The 24340-nt window shown below is 31.9% G+C and overlaps 1 protein-coding gene across 2 annotated transcripts in view; it reads left to right on the top strand.

Annotated features, from left to right (window-relative positions):
• Positions 1 to 3544: 3544 nt before the first annotated feature.
• The window catches only part of LOC108149854 (stathmin), a 48509-nt gene continuing 27713 nt past the window's right edge, over positions 3545 to 24340 (top strand). The window contains exons 1-2 of one of the 2 annotated variants that reach the window (XM_041708781.1): positions 3545 to 3702; positions 9347 to 9453. In XM_041708781.1, the coding sequence (XP_041564715.1) occupies positions 9426 to 9453 (28 nt within the window). In that variant the 5' untranslated portion in view covers positions 3545 to 3702; positions 9347 to 9425. The remainder of the gene's footprint in view (positions 3703 to 9346; positions 9454 to 24340) is intronic. The other variant, XM_041708782.1, reaches the window with a different exon arrangement.

Raw genomic sequence — 24340 nt, 5'->3', positions numbered from 1 at the left:
GCATCAGAACTAGTTTTGCTACAATTATTTTTAAAGTGCGTGAACAAGTTTTTTTTGCAGTTCGATCAAATTTCACTTTTAACGAACCACAGTGGCTAAATTGATAAATCTGTTTTGTTCACCAGTTACAAAAATAAATTTGGCTATTCAAATAACACAATTTCCAATAAACTTTACCAAACTGAACCCATTATTTTTAAGATCTTCGTAGCATTTGCGGATCATGCTCTCCACCAGCTTTTGGCAACGTTCCTTTGGGATGGAGTACGAGGCTTCTTGAATTCCATCCCACAAATCGTCAAATTTTTTGAGATTCTTAATTCCAAAGATTCTTAATTGGATTAAAGGCTAGACTTGCGCTGGCCATTTCATAACTTGAAGTATTTTATTTCTGCAACCACTGCCTTACTACCTTTGATGAATGTTTCGGGTGGTTTTCATGCGTAAAGATCCGCTTCACAGGCATATTATCAGAAGTGTATGGTTCCTGTGTTCTTTAAAATATCTAAATATTAATTATTTTTTTTTACATTTTTGCCAATTTTTAAAAATTGTTTGAGTCCATTTTTGTTTAATTTTTTACGTTTATAGCCCTTCAGATTCCTAAACTTTTGGTATATAACCAATTTTTCTGCATAAATGGTTTCAAAAGCTATTAAGCAACGAAAACTGCAATTTTTGTCTGAACTTCATAAAAGCCCCAACGCCCGATTATTTTCAAATTTTCAGGATCCATGCATTTTGGGGTTCTGATTTCGAATAAATAGGTCAAAGATAGTGGTAAGACCCTTATTTTTGGTTTTTTCAACCATATCTTGCAAAATGAGACCCTTATCAAAAAACTCATGCAACCAAAAGTTCAAGTTATAATTGAAATACCCATTTTATGTGCTGTGACTGTATTCGAAAAAGTTATTATTTAACGAGATATCGACCAAAATAGTTTGGTTTTTAGCCGACATTTGAAACGAGCGCCGAATCTGGCAACATAACCTGGATGGGGATGAGCAAACTTGATTAACGCTTATCGATACATTATTTCCTTCCTGCATGATATCGGTACTCTATCGGTTTCGTGACATTATCGATATGCGATATACATAAGTAGGACAAATTTTTGCCTGCGGATCCTTTATTCCCATCGTTCATTTCTTCCTTCACTCCTGCCTTCCTTTTTGCACCACATCTGTAAATACTACTGAATACAAATAATAGCCAGATTCCATTGCTGCATAAGTGCACTTTTTAAATGTGCTTTATTCAATTAGCATTTAGCTAATGCTACTCCGACATGTGAGAGGTACAAACAGCTGATCTGGATTTGTGTTCTTTTGAATTGTCGTAAATCAAAACAAAATGAATTACAAATCATGAATATGAGCGAGTTTACGGATATCTTTAATGCCCAACAGGTCATCCATAATGCGACCGAGGCATTTGGCCACTTGGACGACAAGGATGGTGTTGTTCGACGGGTTTGCTAAGGTCAGTTAGCTGTGACAGTTTTTTCCTGCCAGAGATCCAGCAGTAACGCATTGTGGTACTGCAACCAGAATTTTCTGCGATTGCTCTTGTTTTCATTTTTACGCAAAATAGATATTATATTAAAAATATAACAAAAATTGCGCCATCCTTGCATATAGAAAACAGCTGTTATAGTGGTGGCACGAAAAAAATATAGTTAAAAATCAGTATTTTCCGGTATTTTTTTCTAAAATTGTTCGGGACGAATGATTTTTAATAGCATTTATTTATCGCATTTATTTTAAATGCGGCATTTAGCCTTTTGGGATTCCCTGTGTAAATAAAAGCGCATTATGCTAAATGCATTTTTATGCGGCAATGGAAGCCGGATCTGATATGCAACAAAATTTTGATAATATTTGACTGTAAAGTTTACACTGTAAACTGATATTATGTTTGAGAATCATAAAGTTTTATCAGGCGGCAAGCATTAGATATGCGAAAACCTTAGAGATCAACAATTAAGCAATAGTTTTGTAGAATACCGATAAGTGTTTACTGTCCAATTCATTGAGCGCTCGGTTTAAGGGCAACAGTCTTCTGCATTTTTCTCGTAAACTATTAGCTTTACGCAAAAAAGTCACAAAACATAAAATGTGTATTTCAACTGGATCTGTATCTTTTGTTCAAACAACTTTTTTATAAAGTTCATATTATAGGATTTGTTGACAAATAAACAAAAAAAATAACGGTTTCGGCCATTATTTTTCAAGAAGTCGGTCTTGTTGCAAACTTTTAATGCCAATTTTTTTATAAATAAATGTATCTTTGGATTAATAATTAGCCAGAACATTAATTGCGGTTCTTGGGCGTGTATTTTTATTGAGAAACCAATCCTCATAACATGAATGAAAAAGTTTAAGAACGCTTTATTAAAGTTAAATAGCTATTAATGACTGAAATCTTAAAAGCAGAATTGGAGTCAAAAATCAAAATAGGCATGAGAACGGATGAAACTGTTAATGCACCTTAAAACAAGTGGGCCATTCAACGAAAACTTTGAGTCCCATTTTCTGAAATCAGAAAAAACTAGGTTTGATCTCTGAAGGATTTGCCGATTTAAATTTGGAAGCCAGTCTTATTATTAATGGCACGGAGAACTTCAGAAATACAAATTCAACTTAACTTGAAAACCAAACCCAGTGTAAGCGGGGTCTAAATATGACCAAAATAATTTGTCTGCCATTAAGAATTGTCTGCATAATGGGCGCCAAAATTGATAAGCTTTTTAATTAATAAGCTTGCACGGCGTTTAAAAATATTATATCTTTTCTGTTTTCATATTCCGTATGATTTAATATTGTTTAAATATTTCAGAACTACGGTATTAGTTTTTTTTTAAATCAGGAGACTATTTCATATATGTATGTAGCTTCCTTTGGAACAATTATACAAATAAAATAATAATTGAACAAAAATTATAGCTTTGCAGTTTTTAATATTCTTTGAAATATAGTGTTGGTTTAATATTCCAAAATTACGGGTTTGCTAACAAAAATTTTGTTTCCTTAAAATCGGACGACAATATCATATAGCTCCCATGGGTTAAATCGGACAAATAATTAAAAAATTACAACTTCGCTGTTATAATGAATTATGAATTGTATGGGTTTATTATTTTATAAATAAAAATCGGAACAATGAAATAATTTAGTGGAAAATTAGATTAACTTTACTGTTGGTAAACATATATTAAGAAATATTTTATTTTTGGAATAGCTGCAAGAGTATAAACTTCAGCTTTCAGAATTTCTCTTCTTTATTATTATTTTACAATTTACCAAGATTAAAAATCGAATTAGTTTGGTTGTGCGATCAACTGACTTTTCGAAATTCGAAATTGTCATTTAAATTGCAACCGCCCAAGGCAAACAAACAAAAGAAGCACTTACCATCTCTTTCTCGCTCATCGCAGTTTTTTGACGGACAAAAAAAGCACAGCTGGTGTTTACCGACCGAGACGCTGCGTCGCTGCTTCGGTTTTCCTTTCTGGTTTCTGTTTCTTCCTTGCTCATTCGTATAATTTTCGCCGAAGCGATCACAACTGAGAGAAAGGCAGAACTCTTCTGCAAATACTGTAACTGTGAATATTTTAAAGTTTTCGTGTTTCCGTCGTCTTTACAAAAGTTTTAATAATTGTTTGTGTGCAAACTAATTCTATTGCAGAGGAAACTGTAGGTACGTACGTACATAAAAAAAACTCCAACACTGCACTGAGTGAAATCTGGTTTGAGCCGGTTCAAGATCCCTTTTTGTTCCCTTACTGCGCAGTTGCAACCACAGACACTCCGCGTAAGCGCAGTTTTTGCATTGTGTTCTTTTCCTTTCCGCTTTGTTTCACTTATTTCCTTAAGAACACTAGTTTACAAAATTAAATTGGAAATTTACTCCATATATCAACTTTTTTTTACACAGTTCAAGATCGCATCTCCGCGCCATCGCTGTATTTGCTTTGTGTTTGCGTTTGCCTTTGCGCTTTGTTTCATTTATTTCCCCGTAACAACACTAGCTTACAAAATCGACAATTTACTACAGAAATGAACATTTGTTTTTTGTTCATTCATGGTTTGAAAAAGAAAAATTTGATATATGTGACAATGTTTAAATTTCTAAATTCGATTTATTGCCTTTCATTTATGTTTTATCTCGACTTCAGAAATAACAAATTCGCTCATTTACAACTCAGTGTACTAATTATTCAACAACTTCACAATCAATCGTTAAATAAATAATTAAAAGATGCTAATTCAAGAATGGCTCTAAAATAAAATATTTAATTTCTAACCAACTAATTATCTTAAAAATCCACAAGACCTCTGTTGCCTCCGATAACAGATGCCAACGGCGATTAATATAACTTCAAAATAACTTCGGTTTTGGTGCGTGTATTTAGTGTGGCCTCCTAAATTACCAAACTAATTTTTATCAACATGTAAGGGAAAGAAGAACATTGCATTAAACTAATAAATTAATCATTGCTGATCAAAGTTGGTTTACTTAACTTAAAAACTTAATAAAATAATTAGAAAAACGGGAAAACTTTACTTTCACTTTAAAAATAAATTAAAAAATTTAAACTACAAAAATATACAATTTTTTAAACGGTAAACTCTTAAGTAAATTATCGATTTAATTTTGTAAGCTAGTGAAATGTGCGCAACATGTGTATGCGTGTACTTTAGGGTGGACTTTTTATAAGGTAAAATGAGATAAGTGAGATGCAGTTAATTCATTTAAAACCGAAAATTTATATTTTTGTATTTGTGCATTGTAACTGTAACTGCTTAACTGTACCATGATTATGTTTAAATAAGAGGCAATTTCTTAATGTCATATTGGGACTATATTTTATAATGTGCCGGCCCTCATATCTGTGCATCCATGTGCATTTACAAAAACAATTGTGCTCCATATGCATAGGCGTGAGCACCCCTGAGTACATCAACAAACTCCTATGCTTTTATGATGCCTGCTCTGATTTCGTCCCGCTATTGTTTTTATCTACACGCATTAGTGGTGAACACTCTACATTTCAAGTCAAAGCAAATAGCATTAGCGGTTATAAGAATAAAATTAACAGTATTGTAGAGGCTGCGTACAATTTTGACAATTAGTTAAGCAGTATTTACATTTTCCGGTAGATGGCGCCACCTAAAACATGATTATTTTAAATTAGTTATCTTAGTAATGGGTTTTCAATCTAATAATAATAGTCGGTGCAATCGACGAAAGTACAACCTAAAAATCAAGGAATGGTATTAAAATCCAATTATATCCGTTACTAGTAGAGAAAAGGGTATATAAGGGTATAAGTTGAAAAGTATGCAACCTGTAGAAAGAAGCGATTCCGCCCCTAATATATTATATCAGCCCTTTTCCAGATTCACACGGATTCGAATTTCCCAGACCTGTTCCAGTTTTCAATTCCGAAAGATTCACACGAAATCTAAGTTCCCTCTGTTAATTCTCTGTTAGCTTTCGCAAAAAACGCTCGGAAACTTTTCGCAAAGCATTTGGCTGACGGATTCAGATCCGCATGATCACAAATTAAATCTTTTAAAATACTTTGCGATAACTTGAAGTTTTATGAACATTGTTGCATAACAGATTTGGTTAATAGTAATATATATATGACTTTTTAAAAATTATTATGTGATGGCACCTGTTCAGTTTCTAGTTTCCGCAAGAATTTTTTTAGAAACAAAGCAAGAGTTGTTATGGTACGAAAATAAAATTATTTTCTTGGAGTTTCTTTTTATCAAGCGCTTTTCAGTTTGTTTTTATATAAATGTGTTTCTGTTGTCATTATTCTTAATTTAATGAACTTATTGTCCAAAGCGTGTTGTGTTGGCCCCTTTTTCATTGTCTTTTGGCAACTTTGATACCGAACACTACTTGTTCTCGATTATTGTCAGGGGAATATTTATATTGAACTTAGTTAGCTAAGTTCCAGGTATCTTATACACGGGGCTCTCGACTATAGCGTTTTTTCTTGATTTTATGTCAAGGTCTAGCATTTAAAACAATAAATTTATTTGCTGTGGATCTTATGACGCCAGCTCAATGCTTATCAGAATGTCTTTCGGTAGTTAACAGAGGAGTAACAGAGGGAAACGTGAATAAAAAACTGGAACAAGGTCATATGTGCAGAGGTAATGAACATATGAGTAATAGACGTTGAAGTCATTGCCTTCTCTCTAAAATCCATTTCAAAAGGGTATATTGTATTCGGTGAAAGTTTGTAACTGGTAGAAACGGAAACGCTTTCCGTCCCTATAAAGTATATATATTCTTGAACAGGATCACAATCCGAGTCACCTAGCCATGTTCGTCTGTCTGTCTGGCCGTTTGTCCGTTCGTTATTCTTACGCAGCGCAAGTTTATTTCACAAATCGCGAAAGTCTGTGATGTTACTCTGAGACGTGGTACAGATTAGTTATTGGGCTGTATAAGTGTATTTTGGTGATATCTATCGGTAGACGCAACATGTTTTAAAACGAGCTATTTTTTTAGAAGTTATTTTAGCTGTTTGTGCATGCAAAACACTAACCTTTGCTCATTAGATAAACCCGTGGTGATCGCTAATTTAGAGAGGCAGAGTGATATAATTGTTAGCGGGAGGTGGGGCTGCTGCACGCTCTTAGCTTTTAGTGTTGGCAGTGCAGCTCAACAGTTAGTTATGAATTTGAGTAACTGGTATATGGTAGTCTCGGAACTTTGTTGTTCAAGACTATATCAAGAGTATCACCTGATTATTTCCATCCAACTTGCGTCCATCCTTGTGCATATACAGCTGTAAAAAACTTCAATGAATGTAAAAGTACTCTATTAACATTTTTGCGTTTAAACTTATTTGGAAAAATTGATATAAAGCTACGAAAACGACCCAAAAAATGCAAAATTGCTCATTATTATTTACAGTTACAAATAAGTAACTAAATCTTTAACTAAAGACAGTGAAATAATAAATCCGAATAAAATCGAATTGCTTCGAGGCATTTTGGACTGTTAGAATTAACTGCCTTTTAATACCAGAGGGTCAAGATAGCTTTTACCAATTAGAGTTGCAATTTTTTGCATTTTTTCAAGCAAGATAAAAAAAAGAAAAACATTTTAACATACATTTTTTAAAAGTTTTTTATTCACATTTTGAGAGTTTAAGAAAAGTGGAGTGTGTTCTTCAAAAAATCGGTGCGTCCTGGTTGACAAGATTTCAACTTTGTAGAAATCGAAAAAAAAAGCAAACACATTCTTCATTCATAAAGATGCCGCTATCTGGTTGACCACATAAAAAAAAAAAATAACAAAATAACGTCGACTTGAAAACAAAAATGTTTAGATTTTTCCGTCACATAATGCGATGTATCTCCTAAAATAATTCGAATTTTGAAAAATCTTTAGGAATTGTATTTTTGACAGTCTTTACTTTTAAAATATGCAAACAAAAAATCGAATTTCAAATTTCTAAACCAGAATGCCCCCTCATAAAACTATCAGTACGAAAACTAGGAAACACTGATTAACAATATTAATATGCATTTTTATTACATTCTCATAACTTTAAACTTATTTGCTAAGATTTAGTTTAATAGTTTAAGGCATTATTAATGTTTAAAAATTTGACCGATTAGACTTAAGGCTTTTTACTATTTTTAACTCACTCCAAAATTACAATTTAGCCAAAAATCTCTTTAAACGTCGAAAAATGGAACTTATTAACAGAATATCAAAAATTTCTTCGGTAAAACTTTCTTTAAACTTCAACGATTCATTTGATGTTTTCATCAAAGCTCTAGCTATTTTCTAAACAAAGAAACTAAGCAAAAAGTCGATCTATTATCGAATTTAAGTGTCTCCATAAGAACCATACGTTTTCTATCTCTCCCTGCATTTTCATAGAAATTGTCAACAAATAATTCCGTCGTCCTCCCTCTTCCTCTGCCTTGCAGGGAGTTCACTTATCTCTATATATAAAGCTATCAGTACGAATACTAGGAACCAACGATTTGGGGGAAACCACATTAAAAAATAACGCGCCTTATCATCTACCTCCGGGCGGTTGGGAAATGAGGGTTAATTAAAGTTATAGTAAAAACTTTAAAAATTTCTTTTGACATAGTAATAATTTGATAGATTGTTCAGATTAACGAATTTTATTTTTTATACCCTTGCAGAGGGTATTATAATTTCAGTCAGAAGTTTGCAACGCAGTGAAGGAGACATCTCCGACCCTATAAAGTATATATATTCTTGATCAGCATCACTAGTAGAGTCGATCTAGCCATGTCCGTCTGTCCGTCCGTCTGTCCGTCTGTCCGTCCGTTTATATGCAAACTAGTCTCTCAGTTTTAAAGCTATCTGCATGAAACTTTCCCAAAAGTTGTCTTTCTATTGCAGGTAGTATATAAGTCGAAACGAGCCGGATCGGACGACTATAGCATATAGCTCCCATAGGAACAATCGGAAAAATAAATGAAAAAAAATTATAACTTTGCTGTTTTTTAATTTTTTGTTTAGTTCTTCGACGTTTAGTAATGGTTAAATATTTCCGATTTACGGTTTAAATTATATCAAAATCGGACGACTATAGCATATAGCTCCCATAGGAACAATCGGAAAAATAAATGAAAAAAATTATAACTTTGCTGTTGTTCAATTTTTTGTTCAGTTCTTCGACATATAGCAATGGTTAAATATTTCAGAATTATGGTTTAGATTTTATCAAAATCGGACGTCTATATCATATAGCTCCCATAGAAATAATAAAAATATATAAAATAACTATCAAATAATTGAGTTGCTAATCATCATAGCTTCAATGTTTTTAAACATATACGCAGTAAATCATAATTTTAATGTTTTCAAAAATGTTAAATTCTTGCAATAGCTGCAAGGGTATATGAACTTCGGCTTGCCGAAGTTTGCTTTCTTTCTTGTTTTTAAATAGTTCCATTTGAACAATCGAATAATTGAAGAATTGAAAATCATCACAGCTTCAATGTTTTTCAACATAAACGCTTTTAAATCGAAATTTAAATGTTATCAAGAAAATTTAATTTTTGCAATGACTGCAAGGTCAGCAGGGGCAGCTTTCCGAAATTTATCTTGTTAATCATAATATTATAGCAATTTTTAGCAGCACATTTTCAAGACTCATTTATCAGGAAACGTGTTAAGTTAAAATTTAATTGACATTCTACAATAATTTATTCAATACCCAGTACTTCACTTTGGGTCAAATCGAATTACAATTATATAAATAATAATTTTCCCATTTTGAAAGATATTTTTTAAATTTGTGTGTTTATTTATTTATTTTCAGAGCTTTATTTTTTGGGATAATCCGTACATTTTTCTGTACTTTTGTTTACGTTTGATCACAGAAAAAAAATAGTTCGACAATGGTGAACACAACTGGTAATACAGAAGGTAATTAACATTCATTCTAACTTTTATTTGCATTCTGCTATGGATGTTTTTATTTTTTAGGCAAATGTTTGCAACGCATTGAAGGGGACATTTGCTACCCTATAAAGTATATATTTTCTTGATCAGCATAACTAGGAGAGTTGATCTGACCTTGTCCGTTTTTCGGTCACTCATTTCTATGTAAACTCGTTTCTTAGTTTTAAAGGAATCTGCTTGAAATCTGCGTGAAACAAAGATACAAATTATAACTGTGCTGATTTTTAATTTTTTTTGGTTCTTTAAGAAATATTATACAATTTCGGTGTTCATTTTATTAAACTTGGAACTATCGGAAAAAAATAAAAACAAAATTATAACCTTGATGTTTTTTAATTTTTTAATACAGTTAGGTTTAATATTTAAGTGTTATAGTTTTATTTTTTATTAAAATCGGACAACTATCGGTAGAAACAATCGAATAATTCAGAGGAAAATCATGAAATCTTTACTTTTTTTTTTAAACGTATACGCCTAAAAATCAAAATGCAGTTGTTTAAAAGCATGTTTAATTTTTGCAATAGCTGGGGATATAGTGGTGTGGGGTGCTGAACAATTTTTGTTATAGTGTTGTCAATGCAGTTCGATAGGGAATATTAATTTAAAAATTTGTTACCTGAGTAACGGTCATCTAATAGTCGGCAAACATGACTATAGCGTTCTTTCTTGTGTTCGAACAACCTTTTATAACTGGATCATTCTAAATGCAAGTCCATATAATTTTATCGAACTTCTGTCCATCCTATTTCGTATATCCTTGGAAACTTGTCTTTGGAGCAACTAACTAAAGTAAATGATGCAGTACTATTTGATCGCAAATTATGTTTTAATAGTCATATTCCAGTCAAAGATAATAAATCGCATGGAGTCCTAGCTTTTTTTAGAAGATGGGCTAAAAAAGAGTTTGATGATCCTTATACAACTAAAGCACTGTATGTTAGATTAGTTCGCCCAATTCTTGAATATTGCTCATGCGTTTGGAGCTCTCAATCACCAACAGAATTTAATAGAATCAGTTCAAAAATAATTATTTATATTTTTACTGTGACATCTTAACTGGGCCCGCGTAGCCAATTACCACCCTACTTAGCAAGATTAAAATGTGCATAAAGTTAGCAGAACAACTTTTGAAATTTTAACTTTTTTCTTATCGACAATTTGCCGTTATTTATCTGTAAATTATTCGTCAAAGAAAAAAATTTACCGGTCAATTTGTTTTTAATTATGAGATGTTCTGCTAACTTGAACTTTTCCAAAAATTTTTTAACTGGTAATTTACCGTTATTTATCCGTAAATTATTTGTGAAAAAATTTTCCCGCTTCTGTTTTAAGGATTTTTTTTAAAACAGTTGTTCTGCTGACTTGATACCCTACTAAACTTTACCTTTTCCAAAAATTTTTAACTGGGAATTTGCCGTTATTTATCTGTAAATTATTTGTAAAATAAAAAAAATGTTTTTGTTTTGCCAATTTGTAGGTCTAATTATGCACTTCACGAACCTTTTCGAGTTTTGTGTACTAACTTTGTTTATCCATTTATATGTTTTGAAAAATCTGTTCCTAATATTTCGTCCCAAATTTGTTCATACCTTAAGCCACAAATGTCTAGATATAAGAGATCTTAGTTATTGTTATTGTTTTAAATTAGTTTTTTAGATTAATGTTAGCAGACCATTGTTAGCTCTAACCAACAAAATTTTACATTTATTACTCACAACAAATTTAAAAATATTTCAAAGCAAAGTTTTTTGTTTATTTTCTTAAATGATCTTTTCTTTTTTAAATCTCGGCTTATATTCAAGGAATAAAAACCACGAGAAAGGATGCAAACTTCTGCATGCCGAATTTTAATACCCCTGGAGACTATAATAAATGCCTGTGCATAATTTTTATGGTTATATAGTCAACATACCATTTTTTGGCAATGCCACTATTTATTAGTAATGCAACTATTTTTAAGTGTAATTAACTATTTTTTTTTAATTACCATTTCATGGGAAATTAACAATTTTTCCTAGGTTGGGATGGTTTTAACAAATAAATAGTTGATTTTACATAGTTTCTTTTGTACGGCAGCGATGAACCCGAAGAAAAAACTGCGTTTAATTTTATGAAGTGTGTCTTGAAAGTAAACTACTACTTCACGGAAAGTTTCTGAAGTTGTTTTTCAGTGATTAAAATTCATAGAACTAGATAATCTAAAACAAAAAGTGTAAATTAACTTGAGTTCAAATTTATAAACTACTCTTTAATAGAAGAATTTTGTGACAAAATTAACATATTTTTTATGACTAAAAAAAACTTGTTTTTTAGGTAATATTAAATCTATTTTTATCGGAAAAAATTATTCGACTTAAGAAATTTGGGTATAGTATCTCCAATTTAAATTTTGGTCACCGCATCCAAACATGCCATTTCGAGAAAATCAGTTTTTTCTTAATGCTCATATCTTTGTCAACTTTGTTCGGATCGACTTTATGGACTTATTATTATCGAAGAAATTTCTGTGACAACCCCGAATAAGAAATATCGGAACAAACGACAGTATCAAGAGTTTGTTATTAACAAACTGGAGATAGAAAGTTCGTAACAGGGATGATGACAAGATGATGACATTTGGCTGACCCGACATGACAGGAATATATAATTATGTGCACAAGGCGAGAACTAGAAGAATGTCTACCAGCAAATACCTTCATTGCGTTTGTGTTTGGGGTTGAACTCCACATTGAGTTTCCTAAAACATAATTTAATATTAGTTTGTCTTTTTTAATTCAGTCACAATTTGTTCCCTTACAGGGTTATGTGTAAGCATTAAAAGCTGATGTGGTACAAGTTTTATACTTAAAACATGAGGAGTTACCGTTTAATCAGTGTTAATTTATTTTTTGTGGAATAAAAGAAAGAAAGTTAGTATTAAAAAAATTGTTTTTATACCCTTGCAGAGGGTATTGTAATTTCAGTCAGAGGTTTGCAACGCAATATATATACCCTATAAAGTATATATATTCTTGATCAGTATCACTAGGAGAGTCGATCTAGCCATGTCCTTCTGTCCGTCTGCCTGTCCGTCCGTTTCTACGCAAACTAGTCTCTCAGTTTTAAAGCTATCTGCATGAAACTTTCCCAAAAGTTGTCTTTATATTGCAGGTAGTATATAAGTCGGATCAAGCCGGATCGGAAGACCATTGAATATAGCTCCCATAGGAACAATCGGGAAAAATAAATACAAAAATATTATAACTTTGGTGTTTTTAAATTTTTTATACGTTTTTTTACGGTTTAAATTTCATCAAAATCTAACGACTATAACTTAAAGCTCCCATGAGAACAATAAAAATATTAAAAAAATTTTTTTTTTAATTTAAGTTTTTTATTTTGTAATTTTTTTTTTAATTCTTTATGATTAATTAATAATTTCAGTTCAGAATTACGCTTTTAATTTTATTAAAATCGGAAAACGATATCATATAGCTGCAGTGGAACTATCAAATAAGGTTCAAATAGCTTCAATGTAAACATACACGCAAGTCAATCAAAATTTTAATGCTTTCAAGATTATTTAATTCTTGCAATAGCTGCCAGGTTATATGAACTTCGGCTTGCCGAAGTTTGCTTCCTTTCTTGTTTAATTATAAAATCACTAAATCTATTTAAAAAACAATATTCAATGTACAATTTTCCATAACACTGGCTTATAAATTTTAATCGCCAAAAAACGTTTGGATTCATTGATTTATAAAATTACTCTACAAATTTGTACTATTATTTGCCTACTTTATTTATAGCTTAGTTTTAGAAATAGATCGTTTTAGAAATGCCATCTTTATCCGTATCAAATAAATTAGTTCGCTAATATGCATGCTAGAGCTCGAAAAAAAATATAAAATATAGTAATGGTTAAAGGCATTGTTGAGTTTAATAAGGAACCGTAACTATTATAATTTAAAGAAAAAAATAAACATGAGCCATACCTCTTTTTATTTTTATTATAAAAAATAAAATTAATAATTACTTGAAATTAAACATCCTTCAAACCGACGAAGCCAGGGTTATATAGGACTATATCTATGATTTACTCCTTAACATCTTTTAAATGATGGATGTGATATAAAATACCCTTCATGAGTGTACATTTATATAATTTCCTGTACTTACAGCTTTGATATTCGTAACATGGTTAACCACCATAAATCTATTTTTTACCCTATAGACGAACAAACGGACGGACAGACGGACATGGCTAGATCGACTCTCCTAGTGATGCTGAACATGAATATATATACTTTATAGGGTCGGAAATGTCTCCTTCACTGCGTTGCAAACTTCTGACTGACACTATAATTTATTTATAAGTCTGCTGTTTTTGATTTTGTTTTAGTTCTTTGCATATATTAATGGTTAAATATTTTAGAATAACTGTCAAATTTCGTCAAAATCGGATCACTATAACATAAAGCTCCCATTGGAACAATACAAATATTAAAATTTTTTTTTTTTTAATGTAATTTATCTATTTTGTATTTTTTTTTTATTAAATTAAAAATTTGACAGTTTATAATCTCGTTTTTAACTTTATTAAAATCAGAAAACGGTATCCGGAGCTGCAAATCATCATAGTTTCAATGTTCTTAAACATACACTTTTAAAAATAGGAAAAAGCCTTTTTTTGTTTTTTTTCGGACGACAACAGCAACAACAATTGTTAAGTTTTTCATAGTGAATTTGCCTTTGAGATCCATAGAGTAATATCCTTTAAAAATAGAAAACCAGACTTTGACTTACAAAAGAAACTCGAATGAAAAAGAACCGTAAAAGACGAAGTCAACGATGTCAGTCGGATGACTTGACTGACAAAGGGCGTTCGGCTCAGCAACGTCATTCATTAGGTTTTTAAAGGAGAAATCGCCTTTGAGATCAAGAAAGAAGTATCCCTCAAATATAGAAAAACAGCCTTTAACTGAGCCGATTAATGGTAGCCTAGCGACTAAGTTGCCTGACCACAAATCTGAGCAGTAAATCTGAGCAGCACGAGTTCGAATCCCATCTCGGGATTCATTATCTATTGTATTTGATGAAAAAGGGAAAACACTCAGGTGTCCAAACACCCGGGCTCGATTCTCGCCGACAACCAAATAAAAATGATTTATTTTTTTAAATTTCAATTTCTTTTTGTGTATCAAAATGTTCTAATGTGAATTTCTACAAATCCATGTTTATGTTTATAACCCCAAATTTTCTTCAAATGAAGGCGACTCGCCTTTGGCGAAAATTCAAAGGCGATTTTCCTCGATTTTAAAGAGACATTTCAATAGTCTATTCGCAAGTAAATCATAATTTTAATGTTTTCAAGAATATTTAGTTTTTGCAAAAGCTGCTAGGGTTTATGAACTTCAGCTTGCCGAAGATTGCTTCCTTTCTCGTTTTTTCATTCAATTTTTTTTGTAATCGGCACAAAGCTGTACAACAAAATCTGCCTTGTTAGTTAACAATTGTGAAGTGGCGTGTCACGTGAATTTTACCTCGTCGAGAGGTTTATTTTTTTTTTAAAATTACGGTTTTATTTTATTAAATTCAACGACTATATCAAATAGCCCCAATGGGAACAATCAAAATGTGAATAAAACAAAGTTAAAACAAGAAAGAAAGCTAACTTCGGCAAGCCGAAGTTCATATACCCTTGCAGCTATCGCAAGAATTAAACATTTTTGAAAACATTAAAATTATGATTTACTTTCGTATATGTTTAAAAACATTGAAGCTATGATGATTTGCAGCTCATTAATTTTATAGTTATTTTATATATTTTTATTATTTCTAAGGGAGCTATATGATATAGACGTCCGATTTTGATAAAATTTAAACCATAATTCTGAAATATTTAACCATTGCTATATGTCGAAGAACTGAACAAAAAATTAAAAAACAGCAAAGTTATAATTTTTTTCAATTATTTTTCCGATTGTTCCTATGGGAGCTATATGCTATAGTCGTCCGACTTTGATGAAATTTAAACCGTAAATCGGAAATATTTAACCATTACTAAATGTCGAAGAACAAAACAAAAAAATAAAAAACAGAAAAGTTATAATTTTTTTTCATTTATTTTTCCGATTGTTCCTATGGGAGCTATATGCTATAGTCGTCCGATTTTGATGAAATTTAAACCGTAAATCAGAAATATTTAACCATTACTAAATGTCGAAGAACCAAACAAAAAATTGAAAAACAGCAAAGTTATAATTTTTTCATTTATTTTTCCGATTGTTCCTATGGGAGCTATATGCTATAGTCGTCCGATTTTGATGAAATTTAAACCGTAAATCGGAAATATTTAACCATTACTAAATGTCGAAGAACTAAACAAAAAATTAAAAAACAGCAAAGTTATAATTTTTTTCATTTATTTTTCCGATTGTTCCTATGGGAGCTATATGCTATAGTCGTCCGATCCGGCTCGTTCCGACTTATATACTACCTGCAATAGAAAGACAACTTTTGGGAAAGTTTCATGCAGATAGCTTTAAAACTGAGAGACTAGTTTGCATATAAACGGACGGACAGACGGACAGACGGACATGGCTAGATCGACTCGCCTAGTGATGCTGATCAAGAATATATATACTTTATAGGGTCGGAGATGTCTCCTTTACTGCGTTGCAAACTTCTGACTGAAATTATAATAGCCTCTGCAAGGGTATTAAAACACTTTTTTTTGTATGATATTGAAAGATTTTTTTTTTTGACATACTAATGGTTTAATAACTCAGAAATACGCTTTTAATTTTATAAAAATCAGAAAACGATATCATATAGCTGTCATTGGAACGATTGAATAATTGAGCTGAAAATCGTTATAGCTTTAATAGTTTTAAATATATACGTCAATAAATTAAATTTAAGATGTTTTAAAAAATTGCAACCACTGCAATTTTTTCAAAAATAATTGAAGCGCATCTTAAATGTACAAAATACGCTTAAGCTGTTTGGCTTGTAAGGGAATAACTCATAGGCGGAAATTTAAAGTTAAATGGACACTATGTAAATAAAACAGAATGAAATTTAATTAACGATTTGTCTTTAATTTCATCAGTTGGTAGCCATGGTTACCACATTTGCAATTACTTTTTTACGCAGCAAATGTATGTTTGGCCAATTGTAGACCGCATTATATTTGCCACCTAAGAGGTTAAAATCGGTACAAGTCTACAAACCAACTATGACAGACAAGACCTACATAAAAGCTGTTTATAAAAGTTGCCACACTCACAACTATGCAGTGCAATAAGGGAAAATCGTTATCATTATATACAATTCTATATGGAGACGAAGAAGGAGCGAGAGCGAAAAAAGTCGGAGGCATACTATGTGCGCGAACACTTCGCCAAAGTTTATTGAACCGGAAGTTGAGTGGCGGTTCCGCCTGTGAAATGCGGCAACAATGCAGCGCTTACAGAAAACAAGCAACTTCGGCCTAAAGTTTTTGGTCAGAATGGTTAAGGTTAGTCCCCATATTTTATTTACTTTATTGGAAATCATATGTTTCAGAAATTTCATAGTACAAGCTCAAGACGATGGCGATGAGGCGAGGCAAACTGTTAGATTACGTTTCTTTCGAAATGGGATAACTTGTTTATATACCGGCGAAGCCTAGTTGATATTAAGGGTTGGGAACTTATTTCTTTTGTAACTAAAAAGGCCCCTTTATTGCACTATATCCACTTCAACAGAGCACTTTGTAACTGCTGTTTAAGTGATGCAAATGACAAGAACAGAAGGTTAAAAAAGTTGAACTTTATCTCATTATTTTTAGTAGTCTCACACATGTCAAAAATTTACATAAGATTACAAATTAAAGTTTTTTTAAAGGCTTTCTTCTTCTTACTTACAAAACATCTTACCTAACATTTTTCTAAAGAAATAAACAATTAAAATGTTTTTAACATCTAATTTTAATTAATAAACCTAAAATATTTTTTAAGTGATACAATTTTATAAATATTGAATAAATAATGTAATTAGTTCTAAAACTTAAAAAACAGAATATTTTTAGCAATGCTTTCAATTTGGTCTTATTTAACTTGATGTTAAATAATAATAATTTTAATATTATTCTAAACCTATAAACTACATATAACATGGGTAGCTGGGGCGATCTAGCCATTTCGGTCTGTCAAAATCTCGGAAACTATAAAAGCTAGAGATTTTGGATTTGACATGCAAATTCTAGTTATGGCTACGCATTAGAGCTTAGTTATTTGTAGACGCAAAAAAATTCAAAATCAATATTTTAGAATTTATTGAGTTACTAAGTCCTCTGTCGCCGCTCTGCCGCTGCTCTGCCAGCAGAACTCTATCCTATGGTCAAAAGATAGGCCCGTGGTGATCCCTGATCGTCAGATGGCGCCAACTAAAACACGATTGTTTTGCGGGGGAATATTTATTTTACAATTTGTTGTAGTAATTGGTTATTTATTTGATTTGGTTATTTTGAAATCGGTTAGCAGCTGAGAAACGGATGTATAACAGATTATCCTGAAAATCTGCAGACAAAGTCATATTTCTAAATGGAAAACGAATGCTTAGAAATCTATCCATTTTGTGAAACATCACAACATTATTAACATGAATGTTTTGCTTGGAAATATGAGATTTATATTTTAGAAGTAGATACATTTGCATGAAACTTTGTACCATGTTTTAAGACTCACATTTAGTCAGTTTGTTGTAGTTTTGTAATTAAAACGCACGAGTTAATTGGAAATTATCTGAGAGGCTTATTGATTTGCGTGAAAAAAACCTTTCTAAAGCCTATAGTTTGTCAAACATGTTAGCGAGCAGAAATTGGAACAAACTGTTTTGAAAAGCATCAGGGTAAAATGTCTCCTTAATGTAACAATTGTTCAGCCTTATGCAGTCTTATAAGTGTTTCTTTACCCTCTGCCCTTTCACCGCCTCCAAACACTTTTATATACGTTTTTATAACCCGTAGACAACGTCTAGACTGAACAGGACACAAACAGGACTATTGGCTACTGTTTTATCAAACAGGAGAAAATGTTGTTCTTAAACTACACCCCGTTCGCAGTAGTGAATGCTCATTTCCTTTTCGATTGATACCTTAATTAAATAAAAAATTAATAGTAAATTTCAATTTGGCCCTTATTGTTACGCAGTACTTATATAACCGTTAACACTGCCTAACAAATTTAAAATTGGTTTTCCGGTGCAGATGGACTCCCTTATTTTAAAATTATTATTATTGTAAAATGTATTATTTATCTGTAGGCATAAACTGTTTTATTATACTCGGTATACTCGGTAGAGTAAAAGGATATATTGTATTTGTTCAAAAGTATGTAACAGGTAAAAGAAAGCGTTAAAGCTACGATAAAGTACACATCTAGATCAGGGTCAATAGTCGAGTCGATTTAGTCATGTCCGTTAGGCTTTGTCAAATGCTTTGGCCAAATCGATGTAAAAATAAGTGCAAAAATGATTGAACATGGCTAGACTTGTGGGGGAAGTACTAACAAAAATTTGTTTAGAGCCTTGTTTGTAACGATCAGAATCTGCAGAAAACACAGCTTTCGATGTAGCGCTTAATTAATTTTTATTTTTGATGTTTCTATTTCTTATTTCCCTCGTGTGCACCAGATTTAAATCTATAAAATTTAACAAACGTATACAAAATAAAACTTCATTGCAAATATTGACATAAGCATGTAAGAGAACATCCGCCCATCTAATATCAGCGTAATAAAAAAAAATATCTTTGTTACCACATTTTAACGACCACAAAAAAACTTGCTAGAAATAAGTTCCAGGAAAAGATGTGAATCCTTCAGCCAAATGCTTGGGTGAAAGTTTCCGTAAGGTGTTTTTTTGGATGTTTTATTTTCGTAATCAAAAAGCCCAACGGTAACAAAAAAAATGTTTCCTGCTTCTCTAATGGAAAAAATATATTAAGACATTTGGTGAAAATTTTTAACACAAACTTCTTCAATCCAAAAACTTGTATGGAACTACCATTGAGAATGTAGGTGCCGTAGGCGTTTGCTATGAAGAGAGGTCTTAGCCAAGCATCACAAGCGTCTGGATGCCCAGTCCCAATATTTGTAGCTCTTAAAGCTCTAGATATGTCGACGTTCTCACGGAGTGGCAGAGAAACACCACTCGCCCTGTCCCCGATTCACACTGCTTTTTACAATGCAATTGCAATGCTGCTGAGGATGGACATGAACAGAAATTTCACAGCATCCATGTACAAACAATGTATACACCCAAACAATGTATATATACCACTTCTAAGGAAGATAATGAGTGGGGAAAACTAAATTTGAGTTGAATGTCTAATCATTTACCCCTTAGAAAATTTGAACTCAGAAACTGTGTAAGTTAAAGGTGTTTTAAGACCAGCTTACTTTTTTTTACCTGTTCGGAGGGTATTATAATTTTAGTCAGAAGTTTTCAACGCATTGAAGGAGATATTTCCAACCCTATAAAGAATATATGTTCTTTATCAGTATGACTAAGAGAGTCGATCTAGACATGTCCGTCTGCCCGTCCTTCAGTCCGACTTGATTAGCATCACTCGGAGAATCGATCTAGCCATGTCCATCTGTCTGTCCGTTTCTAAGCATTTTCAATTAAAACTTCGCCGGCCTAACATTTCGTGCTAGTTATTTTTTTCTTGAATTGGCAGGACTGTTAACAACATCTGGTCCAAATTTCACGTCAATGTCATTATCTGTAATATATTTACGCTTGTATTTACGAACAGGAACGTTCCTATAGCAGCTATATGACATATGCTGAAAATTATTTAAAAACCGCAAAGTTATAATTTTTTTCATATATTTTTTTTAATTTTTTTAAAAGTAAATTACGTTTCTAATTTTATTAAAATCGGAAAACGACATCATATTGCTGCTATAGGAACATTTGAATAGTTGAGCTGAAAATCTTAACAACTCCAGTTCGTTTTTAACTATAAACGGATATAATTCGAAATTTAGATGTTTTAAAGAATAATTAATTTTTACAGTAACTGCAATGATATATAAACTACGGTTTGCCGAAGTAAGCTTCTTTCTTGTTAAATTTTTATACCCAGAGGTTGTTATAATTTTGGTCAGAAGTTTGTAACGCAGTGAAGGAGTCGTTTCTGACCCCGTAAGAAGTTATATTCTTGATCAGGATCAATAGGGGTGTCGATATAGCGATGTTTGTCTGTCCGTATGTCCGTCCGTCTGTCTGTTTCAATACCGTTTGCGAGCTCAGTTTAAAAGCTGGCGATCTGAAACTTTCAGGGCAGCCGTAACCGTCAATGGTCGCTTCATGTTGGAAGACTTTTTCTTCCGCCCAATTTTAGATAAAGACTTTGACATCCAGCAGGAAGGCCGTACGGCCCCACAGACAACGTTAATCAGCCGAAAAGGCTCTGTCAACTGGCCGCCTCGCAGCACTGATTGCAACAGCGAACTGTAGCGAATTTTCACCGTGGCTTTCTAGCTCATGTTCTTATAGACTGGTACTCAGATCAAAAAACAGCTTTGCTGACAGAAAATTATTATTCTTTATGGTGTGACCGAAGATATGAAAGTTTATCGTATCTGGGTGTGCTACGGTCTTACTGTCAATCAGCTGGTTGACAAACAGAAAACAATTTAAACTGATCCCGCCAACTTCCATTTTGTTTCTAAGCATTATACAACTTTATGTGTACATATAATATTTAATAATACATATCCTGAAATACCAATAAAAATCAGTATTTGTATACCCTTGAAGAGGGTATTATAATTTCTGTCAAAAGTTTGCAACGCAGAAGTTCTGACCCTGTAAAGAATATATATTCTTGATCAGCATCAGTCGATCCAGCCATGTCCGTCTGTCCGTTTCTACGCAAACCAGTCTTTCAGTTTTAAAGCTATCTGCATATAACTTTCCCTAAAGTTGTGTTTCTATTGCAGAACTATTTATAACTTTGTTTTTTTATTTTTTTATTAGTTCTTCGATATAATTACGCAATAATGTATCTGCTATAAGGACGTTCGAATAATTGAATAATAATCGAATAAAATCATCATAGCCTCAATGTTTTTAAATATAATATATATATAGTCGAAATTTTGATGCTATAAAGAACTTTTCAATTTTGGCAAAAGCTGCTGGGCATATAAATTTCGACTGTCGAATGTTGCTTCCTTTCTTGTTCATAATGCATTTCACCAGCTAAAGATTATTCATTTATTAAAGAATTCAATAAATATTATTCAAAAGAGAATAAAAGGTATCAACTAATCTAAAGTTTTTAGTAACACGCTTCTAACGGAAGATGAACAGCGATTTAGCATAACCAAAAAGGTTAAAAAGACGCGCGTGCTGGTTGGTCAACACATTTAAAAAATACGTAAAATGGCTTAAAGAAAATAAACTTTATGGAAATCTGTCATCAGTATAGTTGAATTTTTAAAAAGAGGAAAACAATGATATTATAATATTTTTGTTAAGACCATTGAACGGGAATAAGCCTATCATTAATACAATTTCAAACAGTCAAACAGCCTCAGTAAATTTATGTTAATTTAATGTATCGAAATTTTTTATGTTAATTTGTTTGTTATTTTTTTTTATTAATAGTGGATAATGGATCACATAATTTTTTTTTTATTTATTAGCATTATTGTAAAAACGGTAAATGTTTGTGTCACATATCATATGTAAATTCGATTTCTGTAGTGAATGGAAAGAAGTTGGAGGGTATTCTAACAATTATTGTTGGTTGGAGCATGATAACTGCAAATTTTGGTTGAGTTTATCATTCAATTAATTTTCGGTTGGAGCATTTTAACTGTAGAACCGGCTGACTCACCAAGAAATTTTTTTCTGTGAGTTGGTTGAGAGAGTTAGACTTATAGCAAGTACATATGCCTTAAACACGCAAGTAGACTTCAACCGCTGCTCAGCTGTTCATTTTGCATGGACTGTCCCCTTCAGTGGGAGGGAAATCGATTGAGGGAGGCTAGTTGTAGTTGTATTTGTTGTTTTATTTAGCAACGAAGAGACTACAAAAACGACGAGGCTGGCGACGACGGCGACAGTTGTTATTACAAACATGTTAGTTGCGCCCGTTTGGACAAGAAAGGCACCTGGGGGTGGCTAAGGGCGACGGGATGGAGCGTACGATGGGGAGACCCTGTGAGTCATGCGTTAAGGCTATAACAAAAAAAGAAAGGAAGTAAACTTCGGCAAGCCGAAGTTTATAACCCCTGGCAGCTTAAGGGGGTTTTCTGGTCTAGAAGCACGATTTTTAGGCTTTTTTCAAGTAAGACAAAAGAAATGAAAAACAGTTCTATGATTTTAATTGCATTTTAAAAATACAAACATAAAACAAAGGCAAAAAAAAATTAATTAAAAATAACAAAACAGCGTCGAATAGAAAATATAAAATGTTTAAAAACCAATTTTGTTGACCTTTTCGAATGTTTTAGAAATATAAAATTAATTTATAATTAACATTTTTTTAAGTTCGATGCAGAGTATCGAGTAGTGTAAAAAAATATATACCAAAATTTCAAAGGAATCGGTTCAGTAGAACTTAAAGTGTCATGTCAACCACCTCAAAAACAGAAGTTTCGAGAAAAACGCGTTTAATGATTAGGATACGATTCTAATAGTTCGGACTCCACGTCACAGAACTGGTTGTGTCTCCGAAAATAATTCGAATTTTGAAAAATCATTTAAGGCTCATACTTTTAAAAGTATGAGCTTTCAAACTTTTCAAATTTCTAGACCAGAATAGCCTTAACATAACTTCAAAACAATTATAACAGAAATTTATTATCTATAAAATGACTATATGTTAATGCGTATACATATGTTAGTAAACAATGAAAAGTGTAGTTTAAAAAATGTTTTCCGACATACTACGAACGTTTGATTTTTATAAAATTAAAAAATAGTATTTTAAAAATTATGAAAACTATTGAAAACAAGAAATATTTCAGTATTGCCAATATTTTCCTATTTGTTTTCGGAACTTTTCTATGTTAGCGATATAGCATTGGTTAACAAGATTAAGTTAACAAAATCCTACAGAGATAAATGTGTGGCTGGGCTCTTTGATTCTGAAAACGACACTCAACGCTAACGTTAACGTGTAATTTAGTTTTCAACCTGCAATAAGGGAGTGGTCTAGAAATTTAAAAAAATATTTTTTTGCCACATCTTGAATGTTTAAACTTTTAAAAATATGATCCTTAAAATATTTTTCGAAATTCGAATTATTTTAGGACATACAACTGATTTCATGATGTGTCGTCCGTTTTCTCGAAACTACTTTTTTTGAGGTGGCTGACAGTTCTACCTAACCGATTCCTTTGAAATTTCTACTTTTACTAATCTCTATCGCGTCTGTTCGTACTTGAACAAATTTTGATTATAAGTATAAAAGTATAAAATATTCGAAAATAACGAAAAAAATTGCTTTACAAAAATTGTTTGATTTCAAGTTTTTAAAGTGGTCAACCCGATGACGGCACCTTTGCTTATAAAGAATATGTTTGATTTTTTTCCATCCCTACAAGGGCTTAAATCATGTCAACCAGGGACGCTACAATTTTTTTGAAGACCTCACTTCACACGCCTGTACTCGGCGAATATTGAGTTTTTGTTTTTTTTAAGTTTTTTTTTTGTATTGTTAAAATGTCAATAAAAACCATATAAAAAATTGTGTATTAAAAATCTTACTTGAATAAATGCCTAAAATTCATGCTTCTAGACCATATACCCCTTAAAGCATTCTTAGTATTTTTAACTCCAGTTCTATTTAACCGATTTTGATCAT

This window comes from Drosophila elegans, unplaced genomic scaffold, assembly GCF_018152505.1.
Source record: "Drosophila elegans isolate 14027-0461.03 unplaced genomic scaffold, ASM1815250v1 contig_397, whole genome shotgun sequence".
In the NCBI taxonomy this organism is placed as follows: Eukaryota; Metazoa; Arthropoda; class Insecta; order Diptera; family Drosophilidae; genus Drosophila; species Drosophila elegans.
This window is presented reverse-complemented; position numbering and strand designations above follow the sequence as displayed.